At 39.7% G+C, this 16,359-nt stretch overlaps 2 protein-coding genes across 10 annotated transcripts; both read left to right on the top strand.

Annotated features, from left to right (window-relative positions):
- The first annotated feature begins 1,193 nt into the window (after nucleotides 1-1,193).
- On the top strand, nucleotides 1,194-8,186 carry LOC115750980 (protein ACTIVITY OF BC1 COMPLEX KINASE 1, chloroplastic). 2 transcript variants are annotated; one of them, XM_030688619.2, is made up of 14 exons: nucleotides 1,194-1,587; nucleotides 1,683-1,889; nucleotides 1,996-2,085; nucleotides 2,198-2,344; nucleotides 2,890-3,054; nucleotides 3,221-3,361; nucleotides 3,452-3,631; nucleotides 4,261-4,456; nucleotides 5,635-5,762; nucleotides 6,413-6,484; nucleotides 7,230-7,342; nucleotides 7,429-7,576; nucleotides 7,649-7,718; nucleotides 7,831-8,186. In XM_030688619.2, the coding sequence occupies exons 1-14, from the start codon at nucleotides 1,261-1,263 to the stop codon at nucleotides 7,893-7,895; spliced, it is 2,049 nt and encodes a 682-aa protein (XP_030544479.2). In that variant the 5' UTR covers nucleotides 1,194-1,260; the 3' UTR covers nucleotides 7,896-8,186. The 2 variants fall into 2 exon arrangements, with proteins under 2 accessions (XP_030544479.2, XP_048133794.1); XM_048277837.1 differs by lacking the exon at nucleotides 1,194-1,587 and having other exon boundaries at nucleotides 1,743-1,884.
- A 1,759-nt stretch (nucleotides 8,187-9,945) lies between these two features.
- Nucleotides 9,946-16,317, top strand: LOC115750982 (HBS1-like protein). 8 transcript variants are annotated; one of them, XM_048277830.1, is made up of 14 exons: nucleotides 9,946-10,084; nucleotides 10,315-10,419; nucleotides 10,500-10,603; nucleotides 11,088-11,270; nucleotides 11,548-11,760; nucleotides 11,971-12,048; nucleotides 12,869-13,030; nucleotides 13,126-13,355; nucleotides 13,459-13,569; nucleotides 13,673-14,160; nucleotides 14,780-14,948; nucleotides 15,230-15,469; nucleotides 15,561-15,695; nucleotides 15,813-16,317. In XM_048277830.1, the coding sequence occupies exons 3-14, from the start codon at nucleotides 10,504-10,506 to the stop codon at nucleotides 15,984-15,986; spliced, it is 2,283 nt and encodes a 760-aa protein (XP_048133787.1). In that variant the 5' UTR covers nucleotides 9,946-10,084; nucleotides 10,315-10,419; nucleotides 10,500-10,503; the 3' UTR covers nucleotides 15,987-16,317. The 8 variants fall into 8 exon arrangements, with proteins under 8 accessions (XP_048133787.1, XP_048133785.1, XP_048133786.1 ...); XM_048277828.1 differs by having other exon boundaries at nucleotides 13,114-13,355; XM_048277829.1 differs by having other exon boundaries at nucleotides 9,946-10,145; nucleotides 13,114-13,355.
- Nucleotides 16,318-16,359: the final 42 nt, after the last annotated feature.

Raw genomic sequence — 16,359 nt, 5'->3', positions numbered from 1 at the left:
TTCTTTTTCTTCTTCTTTTATTAGGGATTCACGATTAATTTTTTTTTTTTTTTGCTAGTTGGGTATATTAATATTAGGGTTGGCTGCGTATGTGACTTAATTATATATAATTGTGATAGATTTATATTTTGACCCTTAATTTATTAAAAATGCCTAAAATTGATCTCGTATGTGTCGAAATGACGTGTCGGGTTGATGGACTCTCATGTCGTTGGCATGTACGGAGTGCCGATCACAAGATGATTACATGTCAAAGTGTTAGACACGACACAACATTGGAGGAGATACTCACCACCTAATAAAGTCATTTCTTATTGAAATAGCTTTACTAAGTGACGTGACAATTTTTTCCCCGTGTATTGAAATGGGTAGGATCCATATGTTGTATCATTTATTTTTTTCTCTTGTTGGTCAAATTTTTGCTGACACAATGAAACTAGACAAGCATAATAGAGAGAGAGAGAGAGAGAAGCATGGGCTGTCGAGCTCGTGGCAACAATGACAACCCGAGCTCTCAATTTAGATCAATAGCTCGTCATATTAGAGGTCATCGCCGTCATAGTCACGAGATCTCTAGCTCACGTTCATGTCTACGAATGGGGATCGTAAGTGAGTGTTTACGAATAGGAGGTATTGTATTGTGCAAGGATGTTCGACTTGGTGGATCCTCCATCAGGTTTGTTGGGGATTTAAGGAGGAGATAGGTGGAGAGGGAGAGAGTGAGATAAATTATCATACGCTCTCTCCTGATTCAACGGAAAGCTTTACATGCTTAACCCAATTCAAAGCACGATCTGCTCGAAATTAACGCGAAGGCTGGTCCGGGTCAACTTGGCCCGGATAATGGGACACAGTGCGGCCCACTCCTAGTAATGGGCCGAGTTGGGCCGGCCCGGCCCGCAATGAAAACAATTAAGCCACGTCCGCTGGCGTTTCACGTGGGTCGAAAGGAAATGGGGCCCACAATGTCACCACGTGTCTTGGCCCCACGCCGCGGATAATTTATTATCCACTTCGCAAAGAATTATGTCGTCATCAAAATGGAGAATTTAATTATGTGGCTGGGCTTCGTTCTTTGCTCTTTCTTCTCTTCTTTCGGTCGATTCCGTGAAGCCGAATCTCGAAATTGGGGGATCCGAATCTCCTCCCCGTCGCAACTCCTTCCGTCTGCTAGCGGACCCAACCCAACCCAACCCAGCCGAGCCGGTAACTCCAAAACCAGAAGAAGAAACGAAAATAAAAAAAAAAAAGAAAAAGAAAATGGAGTTGACCTGCTGCTCCACCTCCGGCTCCGTTCCCGGTCCGTGCAGGCCTCCTTCGAACCCCAGACGGAGCTCTCTCTCTCCTGCAAGAAGAAGATGCGCCCGAGTCCCATATCGAAGCTCGGCTTCGCGCGTCCCCCTTCTCGCTGTCATCAGCAAAGCGGCGGCGGTCGAACTGGACGGCCCCGCCACGTCACGAGCCGTAAGAAGGAGTGGCGGCGGCGGCGGCGGCTCTCTGCAGCTCACCAAGTCCAGCGCTGCCATGGAGCAGCTCGACATCGAGCGCGGCGTTTGCGTGCCCTTTCGCAAGTACACTCCTGAGATGGTACTTTTCTTTTGTCCTGGACTTGTTATGGTACGGTCATTTTGGGTCCTCTTTATGTGAGGTCGAAGCATGTGTTCGCTGCCCTGTGCAATTAGGTGAGGAGCAAGGTTTTGGAATCCAGAGGGGCAATCTTGTCGCTCGTCATGAGGGGAGTCGAGATTGTGTGGAACTTGGGCTTCTACTGGTCCACGCTCGCGTATGATTGTTTCGTTGGACGGGACGAGGAGGTTGTTCCCTTTCGAGCCATGCAGCTTAGGAATCTCTTGTGTGACTTAGGGCCGTCGTTTATCAAAGCCGGTCAGGTTCGTCGTATTTCCGCTGCAGAATATGTTCTTGATTATATGTACGTGTTTGGTGGTCTTATCCCCTTTTCCCTGAATTTTTGTTCCCCCCTTTTTTTTTTTTCAGGTTCTTGCCAACAGACCAGATATTATTAGAGAAGACTACATGAACGAACTCTGCATTCTACAAGACGATGTCCCTTCCTTCCCGAATCAGGTAAATGGCATAACTTGACGGAGAAAGAAGCAAACTAATTTAACAGTTCAATCAGCTTTTTCACACTACCTTTGATGTTTTATGATGTGAATCGTGTCAACATGACAATTAGGTTGCTTTCAACATCATAGAGGAGGAGTTGGGGCGGCCTCTTGAAGCCGTGTTCAGCAAAATTTCATCTCAAACTATAGCAGCCGCAAGCTTGGGTCAAGTTTATAGAGCTACGTTACGTGATACCGGAGAGGATGTTGCAATTAAGGTTGTCTTCCATGCTTTGAACTGCTCTTGCATCACTGATGCCCACAGCTCTACACTATGGGGATAAAAAATTGAGACTTGCAGGCCCGTCTTGTTTTCACATTTCTGCTGCAGCAGATACTTAACTGATGAAATTCTTGGGTTTTATTTCATTGCTTTAGTGGCAGTAGTTATGTAAGATAAATATCTTTACTGCCCTGAGCATATTTACCATGAAGTTATTTATATTAACTTTCCTGAGAAGCATACATGGTGTATTTGTTTTGAGAGATAATATAACTTCAAATTCAACATCTACACCTGTGTCACTGAACACTCTAAATTATCCTTCCGTACATTGTTCTCTTCTTATGCAATAATCTGTACTAATTATTTTGTTTTGAAAATTAGATAGTTACTTCTAACTGTTTAACTTTGTTAAATTTAACTATGCCATTAGCACTGAAGTTTGTTTCTTTTAGTTTATCTCATTTTAAAAGTTTCATATCACATTGCTTTGTTGCAGATGATTGTCAGATTTTAATGATGAGTTTCATGTGATTACAGGTGCAAAGGCCTGATATAGAACCCATTATATATCGAGATCTTTTCTTGTTTCGTACTCTCGCTTCGTTTTTGAATGGCATCAGTCTGCAGAAGCTGGGGTGCAATGCAGAGCTGATAGTTGATGAGTTTGGTGAAAAACTTCTGGAGGAGCTAGATTACACCTTGGTACCTTCCACAGCTACCTCTTTGAACACAAGCACTATTGTATACACATAAAAGTTACCCGAATTTAACTTTTCCATTGTCATGTCAGGGAAGTTATTAATGCATGGGCATTTGTCTTTTTTCTGGAGTTAATTGATCATATCAATATCCATTTTGGCTTTACCAGGAAGCCCGAAATATTGAAGATTTTCTGGAGAACTTCAAGGCTGATCCTACTGTGAAAATCCCACGTGTCTACAAGCAGCTCTCTGGTTCTCGTGTTCTGGTGATGGAGTGGATTGACGGCATTCGATGTACTAACCCACAGGTTTGAACTGTGACAAGATATAAACTTTTTCTAGTGTTGAATATTAGCCAGGCAGTAACCAAAATTTGTTAATTTTCCCATTTATGTCAGGCAATTAAAGATGCTGGCATTGATGTAAATGGATTTCTTACAGTTGGAGTAAGTGCTGCTTTACGGCAATTGCTAGAATTTGGGTTATTCCATGGTGATCCACATCCTGGAAACATTTTTGCCATGCGCGATGGACGTATTGCTTATGTGGACTTTGGCAATGTTGCTGTCCTCAGTCAGGTAAAGTACCATGAGCATGTTCATGAATTAATCCAGAGGGAACTATGAGATGAGTCAAAGGAAATATTGAGGGAACTCTGATAAACATAGGATAAAGGAATCTGTAGGATGCAGAGTACAGCTTCTGCTGAGACAGAGCAGTAGGCAAGTAGAATACAAAATTACATGTGAACTCATGACGCAGTCAGCATCTGTTAAGTGGTTTTTTCTCCTCTCACACAAGGTGCACTCTCGATTATTGTTGACAGCTTGCTAGTGAACTCTATTTCTCAGTTGCACATAGTATTCTTTTGGTTTTTTAGCTACTTCATTCATTGTTGCATGAAGTAAGCCTGTTTCCCCTTTTTATTCTTAAAATAATCTGAATTAAGATAAAACCAGAGAAAGACGACCTCGTGCATGAAACATGGAAACAGTAACTGTTTAACCATGTGGAAGGAAGTAAGTAGACAGGAGATGATTACCCCAAACAAATAAAAGATGGTGATATGACTTGTTTGCTGGAATTGGGATTAAAGGCAGAGTAATGACATTCAGAAGCCCTTTTTTCTCACTGGCACTCTTTGCCATGGAGTCTCGTTGATATCCCTTCAACAATGTTAACAGTGAATCTACTTTGGAATTTTCAGCAAAATAAGCAGATTTTGATTGATGCTGTTGTCCATGCTGTAAATGAGGACTATGTGGAGATGGCAAATGATTTCACGAGGCTTGGTTTCTTGTCCAGTGACACTGATGTCTCTCCAATTATTCCAGCTTTAGAAGCAATTTGGCAGAACTCTTCTGGAAAAGGACTTTCTGATTTTAACTTCCGAATCGTGACTGGTAATTTCATTTTCAACTTCTGTTACACCCACATCCCTGCTCTAGGACAATTTCATCTGGAAATTGTCAACTTCTTTTGTCCTTGGTGGATTATCTCTTGTTGTAGATGATGGTCCTTTTCTTTTGTTGTTCCCAGATAAAGTAAAGAACAGTTCACGATTTAGATTTAACAGCCCAAGTCCCGGATGAAACAGGAAACTAGACAGTTCATACCACTTATGCTGGAGATCCGCTGACAAATTTTAACTTGCCAAAAAAATATTTTGGGGGGCCTGGTTCACAATGGGCTTGTGTCTTTACAGCTCAGAAAACATGCCATGTAGCTAAATTATATTGGACACGTTAACAAGGGCATTTGTTTGATTCTTCTGTCAAGTGGACACTATAAACTGCTTATACTCGCTTCGCACAAATGAGAAGTTCATCATTTACATTTGACTTTAATCAACCTTCATTTTTCTTGCTCAAGTTTGACTTGATGATATACCTGATCTATCTACATTGAGTGAGCTAGAGCCTAGGGTATTATTAGGATCAAACCACAGATGGAACTCAAGTTCCAAGTCAAATCAAACTCGACAGAGCGACAATAATTTAGAAGAAGTTATACCTGTTTATAGAATCACGATTTATTATACCAGAAAAGCATATTAAATCATTAATGCAACTTGCAAACTGCTCAAGTGAGCTTGGAAATGAGCACTCAAATTCATGTATGAAGACAAACTCTCTAAATTGGAAAGAGTCATCTCAAGTTGCCATCTAGCTTGTAAGAAACTGTACCTTTTGTGGCCTACAAGGCTACAGTTTTGGGAGGCCTTTTCTAAGATTGATTATGTCTATAAGATTTACCATGACAGAAAAATTATGCTTATTTAAAGGCTTGATTTCTCAGTGCTAGTTTCTGCTAGTTTACTGGTGTTTGTTGTGTTAATGCTCAACTTGCTATTTTTGGTCCCATGGGTAAGATGATGGTTGGGGATGGAATGTCTTCAATTTTTATATTGAACATGTGTGTTTCTAATGGGAGTATTATCTTATGAGAGTAAGTCTTCCCAAGGACCTGAGAAATTGTTTTATCCTTGATTGCTAAGAGAATGCACTCTTTGCTTTTCAACTTCGTTATTCACGTGAGAATAATGACACGTCAGCTGTCCTTTTCACCTCGTATGCTGCAGGGAAGTTTAACCAATTAGTGTATCAGTATCCAATCCGTATCCCTGAGAGGTTTTCACTGGTTATCCGTTCTTTGTTGACTCAAGAGGGCATCTGCTTCACTCTCAAGCCTGACTTCAAATTTCTGGAGGTGCAACTTAAGTGCATGCTTTTCCTTGTTCTCTTTTTTCCCTCGCTAAGATGACTCATCAGTTTACCTTGCTTACCCTTGATCATCTTCATAAGATGGGTGATAGATAATCAACTTTTAATTGTCAAATACCTGTGAGTGAATTGGAGATCTTCCAATCTCATTATTACTCCTACTTGTGCTTAAATGTAATTAGAAACAATGAGGTAATCACAATCTATTTTTATCTTTTTCCTTTTCTAATTTTTGTTTGGAGATGTCAGTGCTCTGCAGTGGGAAAAGAAAAAAAAACATGCTTCCTATACTACTGCTTTAGTGTAGGGGCAGCAAACTTGGATCTTTATCATTCCTCGTCATTTTTCATAAATCTATTTCTGCGAGACATCTGATATGTCATTTTACAGATTCACTTCATTTATGTATTGCTAGGGATGAATAGAAGAAATCTAAGTAGTGTAGCAATTTCTAGAAGCAGTACAAAATTTCAAGTTTCATGTGCTTTTTTCTCATTTGTGTGTTGCATTGAGGAACTAACTACCAATTGCTTATACAGAGAACTGCATAGTTTCCTTTCTAGTTAACGGTTAATATTCAAAGGATGATATGTGAATTTATATTCTCTTGCTTTGCTGACAACATTCACTTACTAGGTTGCTTATCCATATGTGGCAAAACGTCTTCTGACAGACCCAAATCCTGCACTACGCGAGCGCCTGATACAGGTACAATCAGGCATATTCCATTTAATGATCTTGTTGGGACGTGAACTTCTTTTCTTTGAAGTTGCAGTTCTTGATGACAAAAGTCTAATATCGGCATTTTGTATAGTAGACCCCACACATCCATTTCCGTGTCCTTTAGACTCCAATCGCTTGGGCATCCCAAGCCCAATGTTTTCCAAACTCTATATTGACACTGAATGATCTAAGCTTTCAGCTCCAAGCAAGAGTAGTTCCAAAGATGGGGCAAACTGTGTGACTTTGTCTTCCCAACTCTAGTTGATGATAAATATGCATTTCTGCAATCCAAAAAATTGTAATGGATTTTCTTGTTATTAAATCATCATGCAGAGATTAAGCTCGTTAACTCTTAGCATGTGTTGAGTTGAATCATTTTTCAGCCATAAAAGTTGTCTAGCTATAAAATATGTTAAAACCTTCATGAGTATGTATTCAAATTCTTATGGATCCATTTTCTGAACCTTTTAAGAAGCATTGTTAATCAGTTACCGTCTTAGTGCTTCTTTAGGTCAATTCATAAAGAGTGCTGTTTATTTGTTTGTTCACTAGGGAGCAAAACTAAAGCGCTTTTTTTTTCCTCCTTAACACTGTGCGTCCAAATTGGCCAAGTAAGGTCCTAAGATAACTGTTAACTGATTGGAGATGCATAGCAGCACTCAGGGAATGACTTGCAAACTGGAAAGTCACACTGAAGGTGCAACTCATGAAAGTTCTCATCTTATTACAGGTTTTATTTAAAGATGGCATCTTCCAGTGGAAGCGGCTTGAAAACCTTATTGTTCTTGCCAAGGAAAATGTGGCTAAGATGAGCAGCAACCCTGCATTTCGGGGAAAGGACATGTATGTATCACATTGCCAACTAGATTTTTCCGCTTATACTGTAATCATGGTTCGTGAGCATGACTGGGGTGATCCTGTTTTTACAGGCAAAGGTCAAGAGACTGGCAAGTTGAGAGGAAACTTGACCTTAAAGATACCATCAAGGATGGAGCTCGCCTTTTCCTCATTGATGAGGGGATTCGAAGACAGCTCCTCCTTGCTTTGACAGAAGACTCTAAGCTTCACATTCAGGAGGTATGTGTCTGAAGCTTTACATTCTCAACTCTACTTAATGTGAATTCTGAGTTGTGGTACTTGATTTTGCAGCTCGTGGATGTTTACAGACTAGTTGAAGACCAAATAGATATACCCTCAATAGCTTTGGAAGTTGTGCAAGGTAAAATTTAAACCATGTTCAAAGGATGATAAGCACTGCCAAACATGAAAACAATTTCATTCGCCTCAGTTCTACATCCTGTCTTAAAATTCACGTGCTTTCCATATTGCAGACTTACCAACAGTTGCTCGGGATCTTATGCTTTTATGGAGTGAGTCTGTCCTGTCTCAAAGATGATACAGAAAATATAGGAGCACCATGAAGAGATCAATTTGAGGGAGGCAAAAGCACTGTTGAGTTACTGCAGATGCCCACGATGACTTTTTAGCTGCTTTACTGATTTGAAGCTCTTCCAAAATATTTAAACCACAGTAATTTTTTTGGTTCCAATTGCCAAAGAGATGAATATAATGTTAAAATACGAACTATAGTGAGTTTTTGAATTAACTGTATAGGTGCTTGGACTCCTTGACTGCGACAGCACGAGATTATTGAATATATCTAGACATGCATCTCCTCTTCCTCAAATGGTTCTCTCTAAGTGGATCGTCTTTATTTGACCGTACATTTTGCATGTTGTCTTATCGTTGTCTATGAGTCCAGAGTTTATGTACTCATCAGGAGTGCAGGGAGCTTAAGAGGGGGGACCAATCCGGCATTTCTGAGAAGTGGAAGGTTTAGGAAATTAGGAAGGTTGAAGAATTATTGGCAATTCATTCTTCACTACTAGAATTGAAAAAGCCAAATTTGGAGCTGGCCAATGTGTTTTCCACCTGTTGGAATTTAAAATTGAGATATTCTACTAATCTCTATTGTTGTTCGATTTGCGGAATTGCCCGAGAATGTCATTGAATCACTGGCGTGTTTTTGATCGAAACTTCAACCCTCGATGGTCCGAATATGATCATGGGGAAAATATTCACATTTCATGACGTAAATGCGATCGATTCTCAAAGTAACGATCTATTGCCTTTAATATGTTTGTTTGTGTTTTTGAGAGGGCGAGAAAAGAGAAAGAGCGTATGTTCTTCTTCTACGGTCTATCGTTAGTTTTCGTTCAAACTTTCCCTTTGAAGTTATCTATAACTTTTATAGATAACATGGCAACCGTTCAAATGGCACATCTTCGTAGGGCCTCTCTCAAATACCTCCCTTCATGAACGTACCACCTTATTAAGGTTTTGGTCTAAGTGAGTTTGGTTTTGATATATGATTAGATTAGATTGTTAATACTAAAAGGGCTTTATTAGGGAGCTATTTGTGTATATGCAATCGTTTGAAACCATAGACAAAAAAAGTGAAGCCGAAGACAAGTAAGATTTCTTCTCACCTATTTTGTTATTGTTGCTTTTCATTTTTGGTCATTCTACAATCCCTTGTGAAGAAAACGGGACCATACACGCACATTATGAAGTTAGATTTACATAAACCCCATAATCGTACATTTGCGAACTACTTTTATTAACAGACAAGGTAATTTGTATTTTACGAACTAAATCATAATTTACGAACTTTCATTAGCAATACGATAAAAAATAGAGAGAGGAAAACTACTACTCCTTGATAATTATATTTTTTTGGTCGATATAACATTTTATTCACTTTATCAATCGAAATACAAGAAAGAAACGTCTCAGTTAAAGAAACATAACTTCAAAAACCAAGACGAATCCCATATAATTTCAAAACAAAATAAGCTCAAGGCAACATGAAAAATTATCAAAACAATGTTATAGGTCACACGCCCAAAAAACACACCTATAACTTTTTCATATCAAAATCAATGACCGATCATCCGAATCCGTTTTTAATAATGAGCACACATTGAGAACTCCATCTAATGCTACGACTTTGCCTTTCGACGGTGCGCACTTATATTTGGCGTCTCTAACATCATTATCGAGCAGAGTAAAAGGATTGAGCGAGTATAGATCCGACACTTATGAGAGCGAAACCTTCACGAAATCCATGTGATCTCTTTCAAAATTGAATTTGTTCACCATCGAAACCAGTGAAAAGCAAAGTTTCGAAAACATACACATAAGAAGCCCCAAATCTAAACTAAATCGGAATGGAAATGATACACATTAAAAAAGTATTAATTATGAGAAAAGTCCCTAAATCAGCAATTTGTTTTTGTTCCCACAAATAAATTCTTTAAAAAAAAAAAAAAAAAAAGAGAAGAAGAGAAGAGAGAAAATATCATATTTTATGCACTTTTTCCTTTTCTGGCGATAATGACATCAGCGTGAAATTATATAAACGCTAGGTAAAATCTATGAAGGAGATCCACTAAAATCCTTCTCCTCAAGCAATTAGCTTCTAGAGAGAGAGAGAGAGAGAAGAGGAAGAAGAAGAAGAAGGAGGGGTTCTAGTTCTACAGTGTCGTAGAGACTCCGTCGGTCTACATTCGCCTCGGTAAAGAGGTAGGCATCCTCATCTCACTGCGTCTTGTCTTCTGTTTCAGTTGAAATTCTACTTTGCGAGGTCAGTGATCTTGCACTCTCTTGCAAATTCCTCTCGTCTTGCTTTTGTTTGGGAATCAACGCATCCGAATCGCAGAATCTCTTTGTCGCTCTCGTCCGAACTCCAAACAGGATGGATGAAATAGTTAATCAGCCGAAAATTTTGCTCATGCCCCTTTTGCGTTTGGCAGCGCGACTTCATGTGTGGGAGCTAAGTAGACGTGGGAGCTCGATTATCGACTTTCAATGGGATTGTGATCGTGTCCTGTGGGAAAGACATACAACGAGCTTCCTGGGTAATTTTTACTGTCTGCCCTTGTTGTGGTCTGAACTTTGTCTCTTGACAGCTCGTAGCAATTTGGTTCCTTTTTGGCAGGAAGATGCCGCGCAAGGTTAATTATGGCCTTGATTATGATGACGACTACGACGACGACAACGACTACGATGACTATGATATTGATTATGATGTAGAAGATAATGGTGAGCATTTTCTCTTCAATACAGAGTCCTCATAAATAAACCTGCCATGAATTTCCTTGTCTCTATTTCTTCTTGAAAAGATAACGGCCGCTTTTTTGTTTAGGATTCTTGATTAGACCTAGTGCTGATATTGTCTAAAACACTCGGAGATAAGTTATAACCACATGAATTGGCCATTTTAGGCTCATTTTTCTTTCCCTCCATAATCTCATTTGTCTCTGGACGCCACTCTTCCAATGCCTAAAGGAGAGATACAGGTTGCAGAAACAGTGAGACTGCTGCCATCTTGTCTGAAAGCTGAACTTGTTAGATAGATCAAGGCACGGTTAAAAATCCTTTCACAAATGTGAAATTAAGTAAACACAGTTTGTAGTTTTGTATTTCATTTAAAAACACTATCTCACTGTTTGGACGTATTTTACTGTACTTACCAAGCTCCGGAGACTCTGATGATGAAATTCTTTTCCGGTGTGACTTCTTGAAGCTTTTTCTGTTGTAACAGGCAATTTGCATAAGCCAAATCAAGAGGCCACCCGGTCTGGCATTTGGCGTTGCTCCATTTGTACCTACGATAATGACCAGAGCATGACTGCGTGTGATATTTGTGGGGTTCTTCGAAATCCTTTGCCTTCGAGTGGTATCAGCAATGGCAATGACCTGAAAACAGGTTTGTAATTTTTTTGGAGCGGCATGCCATTCCAACAAGTTAGTTTGCCTTTTTAATCCTTTGTTGGTTTACGTGCTCTTATCCCCTCTGACTCTTTTCACGCGTCTTTTGATGCATTTCATGTTGTCTACTTTGGGCTTTAAGACCATGTCGCGATTGAGTTGAAAGTTGTGGTCCCAATTCTGAGGGCCTTTTTAAAATTGCACCAACTGTTATCTTTGGTGGTGTTTTGCTTTCAGTTAATTGTGCCTTTATAGCATAGATCTCTTTCATGCAGTGTGTAAAGATTCTGGAGCATCCAAAATGGCCAGGTCTCTTTTTGAATCATTGCCCAATCAGACACCTAAAAGGGATGCATTAATTCAACAGCAAAATGATGATCCCTTGACAGGACAGCGCACCATCTTACATGGGTCTGCTGATGTGCATGGGAACTTCAATAAGCTTCATGAGGCATTTAACACTCATGCCCATAGAACTGTCAATATAGGTCTGCATGTGTTTTGCTTTAGAGACTTAGCACCATTTCTTGTTCTTGTATTTGTCTTGTATAGTCGCTGAAAGCTTAGAAGTAAAACCTCTATATTTATATGTAATGATTTTTTTTCTGGAGTCTTGTCTAGTTTTCTTTTCTTTTTGGAACATTTGGATGGTAGAGCACCACAATGAATACTCTAATCATTCTCTTATATGTATACAGCGCCTTTCAAATTCGATGTCCCGTCCCCTGATGATATTGTCACTAATGGATTGCGCTCCTCCAAAATGGGTCCAAAAGGTATCCATTAAATTGCAGGCGTAAATACGTTTCCTTCTACTTTGAGTAAACGGTTAGCAGCAATCTTTTTTTTTAAGTTGTGAGAGAACTGAAGTTGCTATAGAACATTAGCATTTGTTGTATTTTCAAGAAAATTACTTTTGCTTTTGGGCCTAGCAAAGAATTCTGTTTCTTTGTTCAAAGAATGTGATTCCTCCTGGTGAAAGTGTTCTCTGAAATTTTTATATTTGCATTGTTTCTACTTTAGAACTTCTACTTCTCCTGCATTTATGCCATAGTAAGTTCGCCTACATTGTTTACCAATTTGATGGTTTTCTAGAACATTGCTGTACCAAAATATCTCAAATGACAAGGAAAAAAGGAGGTGTTATAAAGAATGTTTATTTTGTTTTGCCTTGTCTCATATTATCATATTGAATCATTGTTTATCTTTGCCATAACAAAAATATCCCTATTGGCTAGAGAAAGACAAATGGCAATTTGTTATTGCTTAAATTGACCCAATTTGATGGTCTTCTAGAACATTACTATATAAAATGCAGTGATGGCGACTTGTTAATCCAGTATTTAATAGGTAGACCAGTTAAAAATTAGTTGGAAATCACATGTTACACCTCATCACCCTATCTTTAGTTGCCTGGTGGAATGGAATGAATCATTTTAGACATAGACCCCATGAAGTTTCTGATGTTGTGGGACACATAATTATGAAGCGAATGAGTGGGCATAATCTTCATTTGTGCACTTATGTGCTTATTTTGTTATACTTGGTTTCTTGTATGTTTGATATTAATTCTCGGAAATTCTTATTTGGTTTTAGCAAGTGCAAACGTAAAGAAGAATAACATGTCTGCTCCAATGAGCACAAGATCATCAAACAGCTCATCTCTTACGATGCCAAAGGGCAGAAATGTCGCTGGTAATGAAAACAATCAATTAAAAGATGGAGAGCGCAATCTAAGATCAAGTGCAAAAAGTCCAGGTATTTCATCCACATCAATGCAAAACGTTCTTGGTTATTTGGACATTTGCAACTCATCTACCCATGTAAACCACAATCTAAAGATGAAATGGCAGGCACCTCGTCAAGCTATCATGAGGGTGGGGTTGAGTACACTTTACCAATGGATGAGATCAAGCCGCGAAGTCTTGCGTATAGTTTAGACAGTGCCTCTATTAATGATAGAGGTGGATATTCCAATAGTTATGGCACTGGAAAAGCTGCTTCTCAGGGACAGTATAAACCTGAAAAATGGATGCTCCATGAAGCAGAAGATGGCTTATTGAGTCAACTGAATCTTGCTATTGTGAGTCATCACTGTTCTTCAATTCTCATGATGCAGACTTCATTAAGTTCATCCTAAGTTCATAAAATCTTTAGTGCCATCATTCTATTCCAATCTTCTGTAGGTGGGGCATGTTGATTCTGGGAAATCAACACTTTCAGGTAGACTTCTTCATCTTTTGGGACAAATATCTCAAAAGGACATGCACAAGCATGAAAAAGAGGCCAAACTACAGGTACCTTCATTTCCATAAATTTGGAATAAACTTCCATTTTCATATGTGTGACTACCAGTCAGTCTCAAATCTGGTGTCTTTTTGCTTCTATTTCTCCTGTTAGGGCAAGGGATCCTTTGCTTATGCCTGGGCATTGGATGAGAGCCCAGAGGAAAGGGAAAGGGGAATAACCATGACGGTGGCTGTTGCTTATTTTGATACCAAAAGGTATCGCGTTGTTGTGCTGGACTCCCCAGGGCACAAGGATTTTGTTCCAAACATGATATCAGGAGCCACACAAGCTGATGCTGCATTGCTCGTCATTGATGCATCCAATGGTTCTTTTGAAGCTGGCATGGATGGTAGTAAGGGCCAAACTAAAGAGCATGCACAGCTTATCAGAAGCTTTGGAGTAGATCAACTTATTGTTGCCGTTAACAAAATGGATGTCGTGCAGTACTCGAAGGATAGATTCGATTTGATCAAACAGCAGCTTGGGACATTCCTCCGGTCTAGTGGTTTTAGAGACTCGTCAGTATTATGGATTCCTCTGAGTGCCATGGAGAATCAAAATCTGGTCACAGCTCCTTCAGACATTCGGTTATTATCCTGGTGAGTCTCCTTTCTCTGGTTCTTGACTTCTCACAGTCGTAGGATGGGTTGGGGAGCCAATTAATTATGGTGACCCTGACTCCGAAAGAAAACAGAAATCTGGTTCAGAGAGTTAACAAGGGGTGAATGAAGGTCCACGTGCCAAAAATCGTTCCGTTCAACCAAGAATAAGTCTTGGTCTAGTCCTGTTTTGCTGTATGGAGCTGGTTTGACCCCATCAAATTGATAATCTCCATTGACATTGGATTGGCTTTTTTTTTTTTTTTAATAATTGGATTGGCTGTTTAAACGCTACTTCTCCCGGCAAGTTTTTCCTTATCTCTGAGCATGGACCAGATGATTCAGGCCCGACTTTTCTTGTTGTCCTTTTTTTTTTTTGCATTTCAAATATGTTCGGGAAATTTACCCACCACTGCTTCAGCAATAACCATTACACAATCCTTGGTTTGCCGAATCTAGCCCTTGCCCCTTCTGGTTATCTTATGACATTGGTTCACTCAAAGCCTCATGGAACCCAGCATCCTACATGGCAGGGCATGTTAACTGGCTGATACCCTATTTGAAGTCATATCATAGCTGTGATACAATAACAGTGGAAATCTGCTTTGTTGGTATGCAGGTATAAGGGACCATACTTGTTGGATGCTATTGACTCCCTCCAACCTCCAACCAGGAATGTTTCGAAACCTCTAGTCATGCCCATATGTGACGTTATTAAATCACCTTCGATGGGGCAGGTCTCTGCTTGTGGTAAATTGGAAGCTGGAGCTCTTCGAAGTGGAGTGAAGGTACACAATAGGATTTAAACAAATGATATGAAAATAGTTGAAGCTTTAAAGCATCTTTTTATGGGTGAAAACCTTAAGATCACCTTGAGGTTTAGATCTTAAGTAGTCAATGCAGAAGTTTCCGATATGGGTCATGACTACTAACATCATTTTGCTGCTCCATCTGTTGTTAGAGGTTGTCATCAAGTTGGATAATAGATTTCTAGATGTAATAGACCAGGTGGAGTACTTTTACATCCCTGGAATTGCAAGCCATGACCTAATTTTGTCTTAAATACCAGGTTCTGGTCATGCCATCAGGGGATGTGGGGACAGTCAGGTCTTTGGAACGTGACACTCGCCCATGTGCAATTGCGAGAGCTGGGGATAATGTTGCAGTGGTTCTTCAGGGAATTGATACAAGCCACGTGATATCTGGCGGGGTCCTTTGTCACCCCGATTTCCCCATAACCATTGCAAAGCATCTGGAGCTGAAAGTGCTTGTCTTGGATGGTGCTTCCCCCATTCTAATTGGTTCTCAGGTAACTTTATGATAGTTGCAAGTGTTGGCTTTGATCTTTTTGCGAATCTCGGTGCTGAAACTTGTATCATATTCTTGGTCGCTGTGGGAAGTTGGAATTTCATATTCACCATGCAAAGGAAGTTGCCAGAGTTGAAAAAATGGTGTCATTGTTCGATCCTAAGACTGGCAAGGTGATGAAGAAAGCACCGCGGTGTCTCCTCGCAAAGCAGAGTGCAGTTATTGAGGTGAAATTGGATTACTACATTTTTCATAAATACACGAAAATTTTGACCCATTGGTAGCTGAACAATATGCTCCGAGGTCTTATAAATATATCTTTTTCTCATTATCTTTGCATTCAGGTGGTTTTGCAAGGACCAGTTTGTGCAGAAGAGTTTTCAAGCTGTAAAGCTCTTGGTAGGGTCTCCTTAAGAGCATTGGGGAGAACTCTAGCTGTAGGGATTGTTACTCGAGTAATTGAGAAAGAGCCAATAGCATTTTTCAAAAGTAAATATTTTGTATTCTTCAGCAAATGACCATGTAATGGCACGGCACCTTAACTATTGAGTAAGGACAACGGTGTTGAGTAACGCATCAGTTTTGATGGATGATAGTGGGGCAAGTTGGAAGATATAAGATGATACAGAGAAGCAGGTGACTTGATGGGACATGATAGTGGCTCTCACAGTATCGCCTCGGGCTAAAAGAAGATTGGCTATTGCATGTGGAGGCAAAGAGGAGCTGGCGTGTGTTATATGGCATAGAGCCTGATCCTAATGTAACGTGTAGAATTTATTCATTCTTTAACGATGCTATGGAGGGAAGAAATAATTTAATTCAAGTTGTCATTTCAGCAATTTTCAAGTCTCGTCAAGGCGAAATATGTGGGAAAACTAGCACGGATGGATT

The sequence above is a fragment of the Rhodamnia argentea genome, chromosome 4 (genome assembly GCF_020921035.1).
Source record: "Rhodamnia argentea isolate NSW1041297 chromosome 4, ASM2092103v1, whole genome shotgun sequence".
Classification (NCBI taxonomy): Eukaryota; Viridiplantae; Streptophyta; class Magnoliopsida; order Myrtales; family Myrtaceae; genus Rhodamnia; species Rhodamnia argentea.
This window is presented reverse-complemented; position numbering and strand designations above follow the sequence as displayed.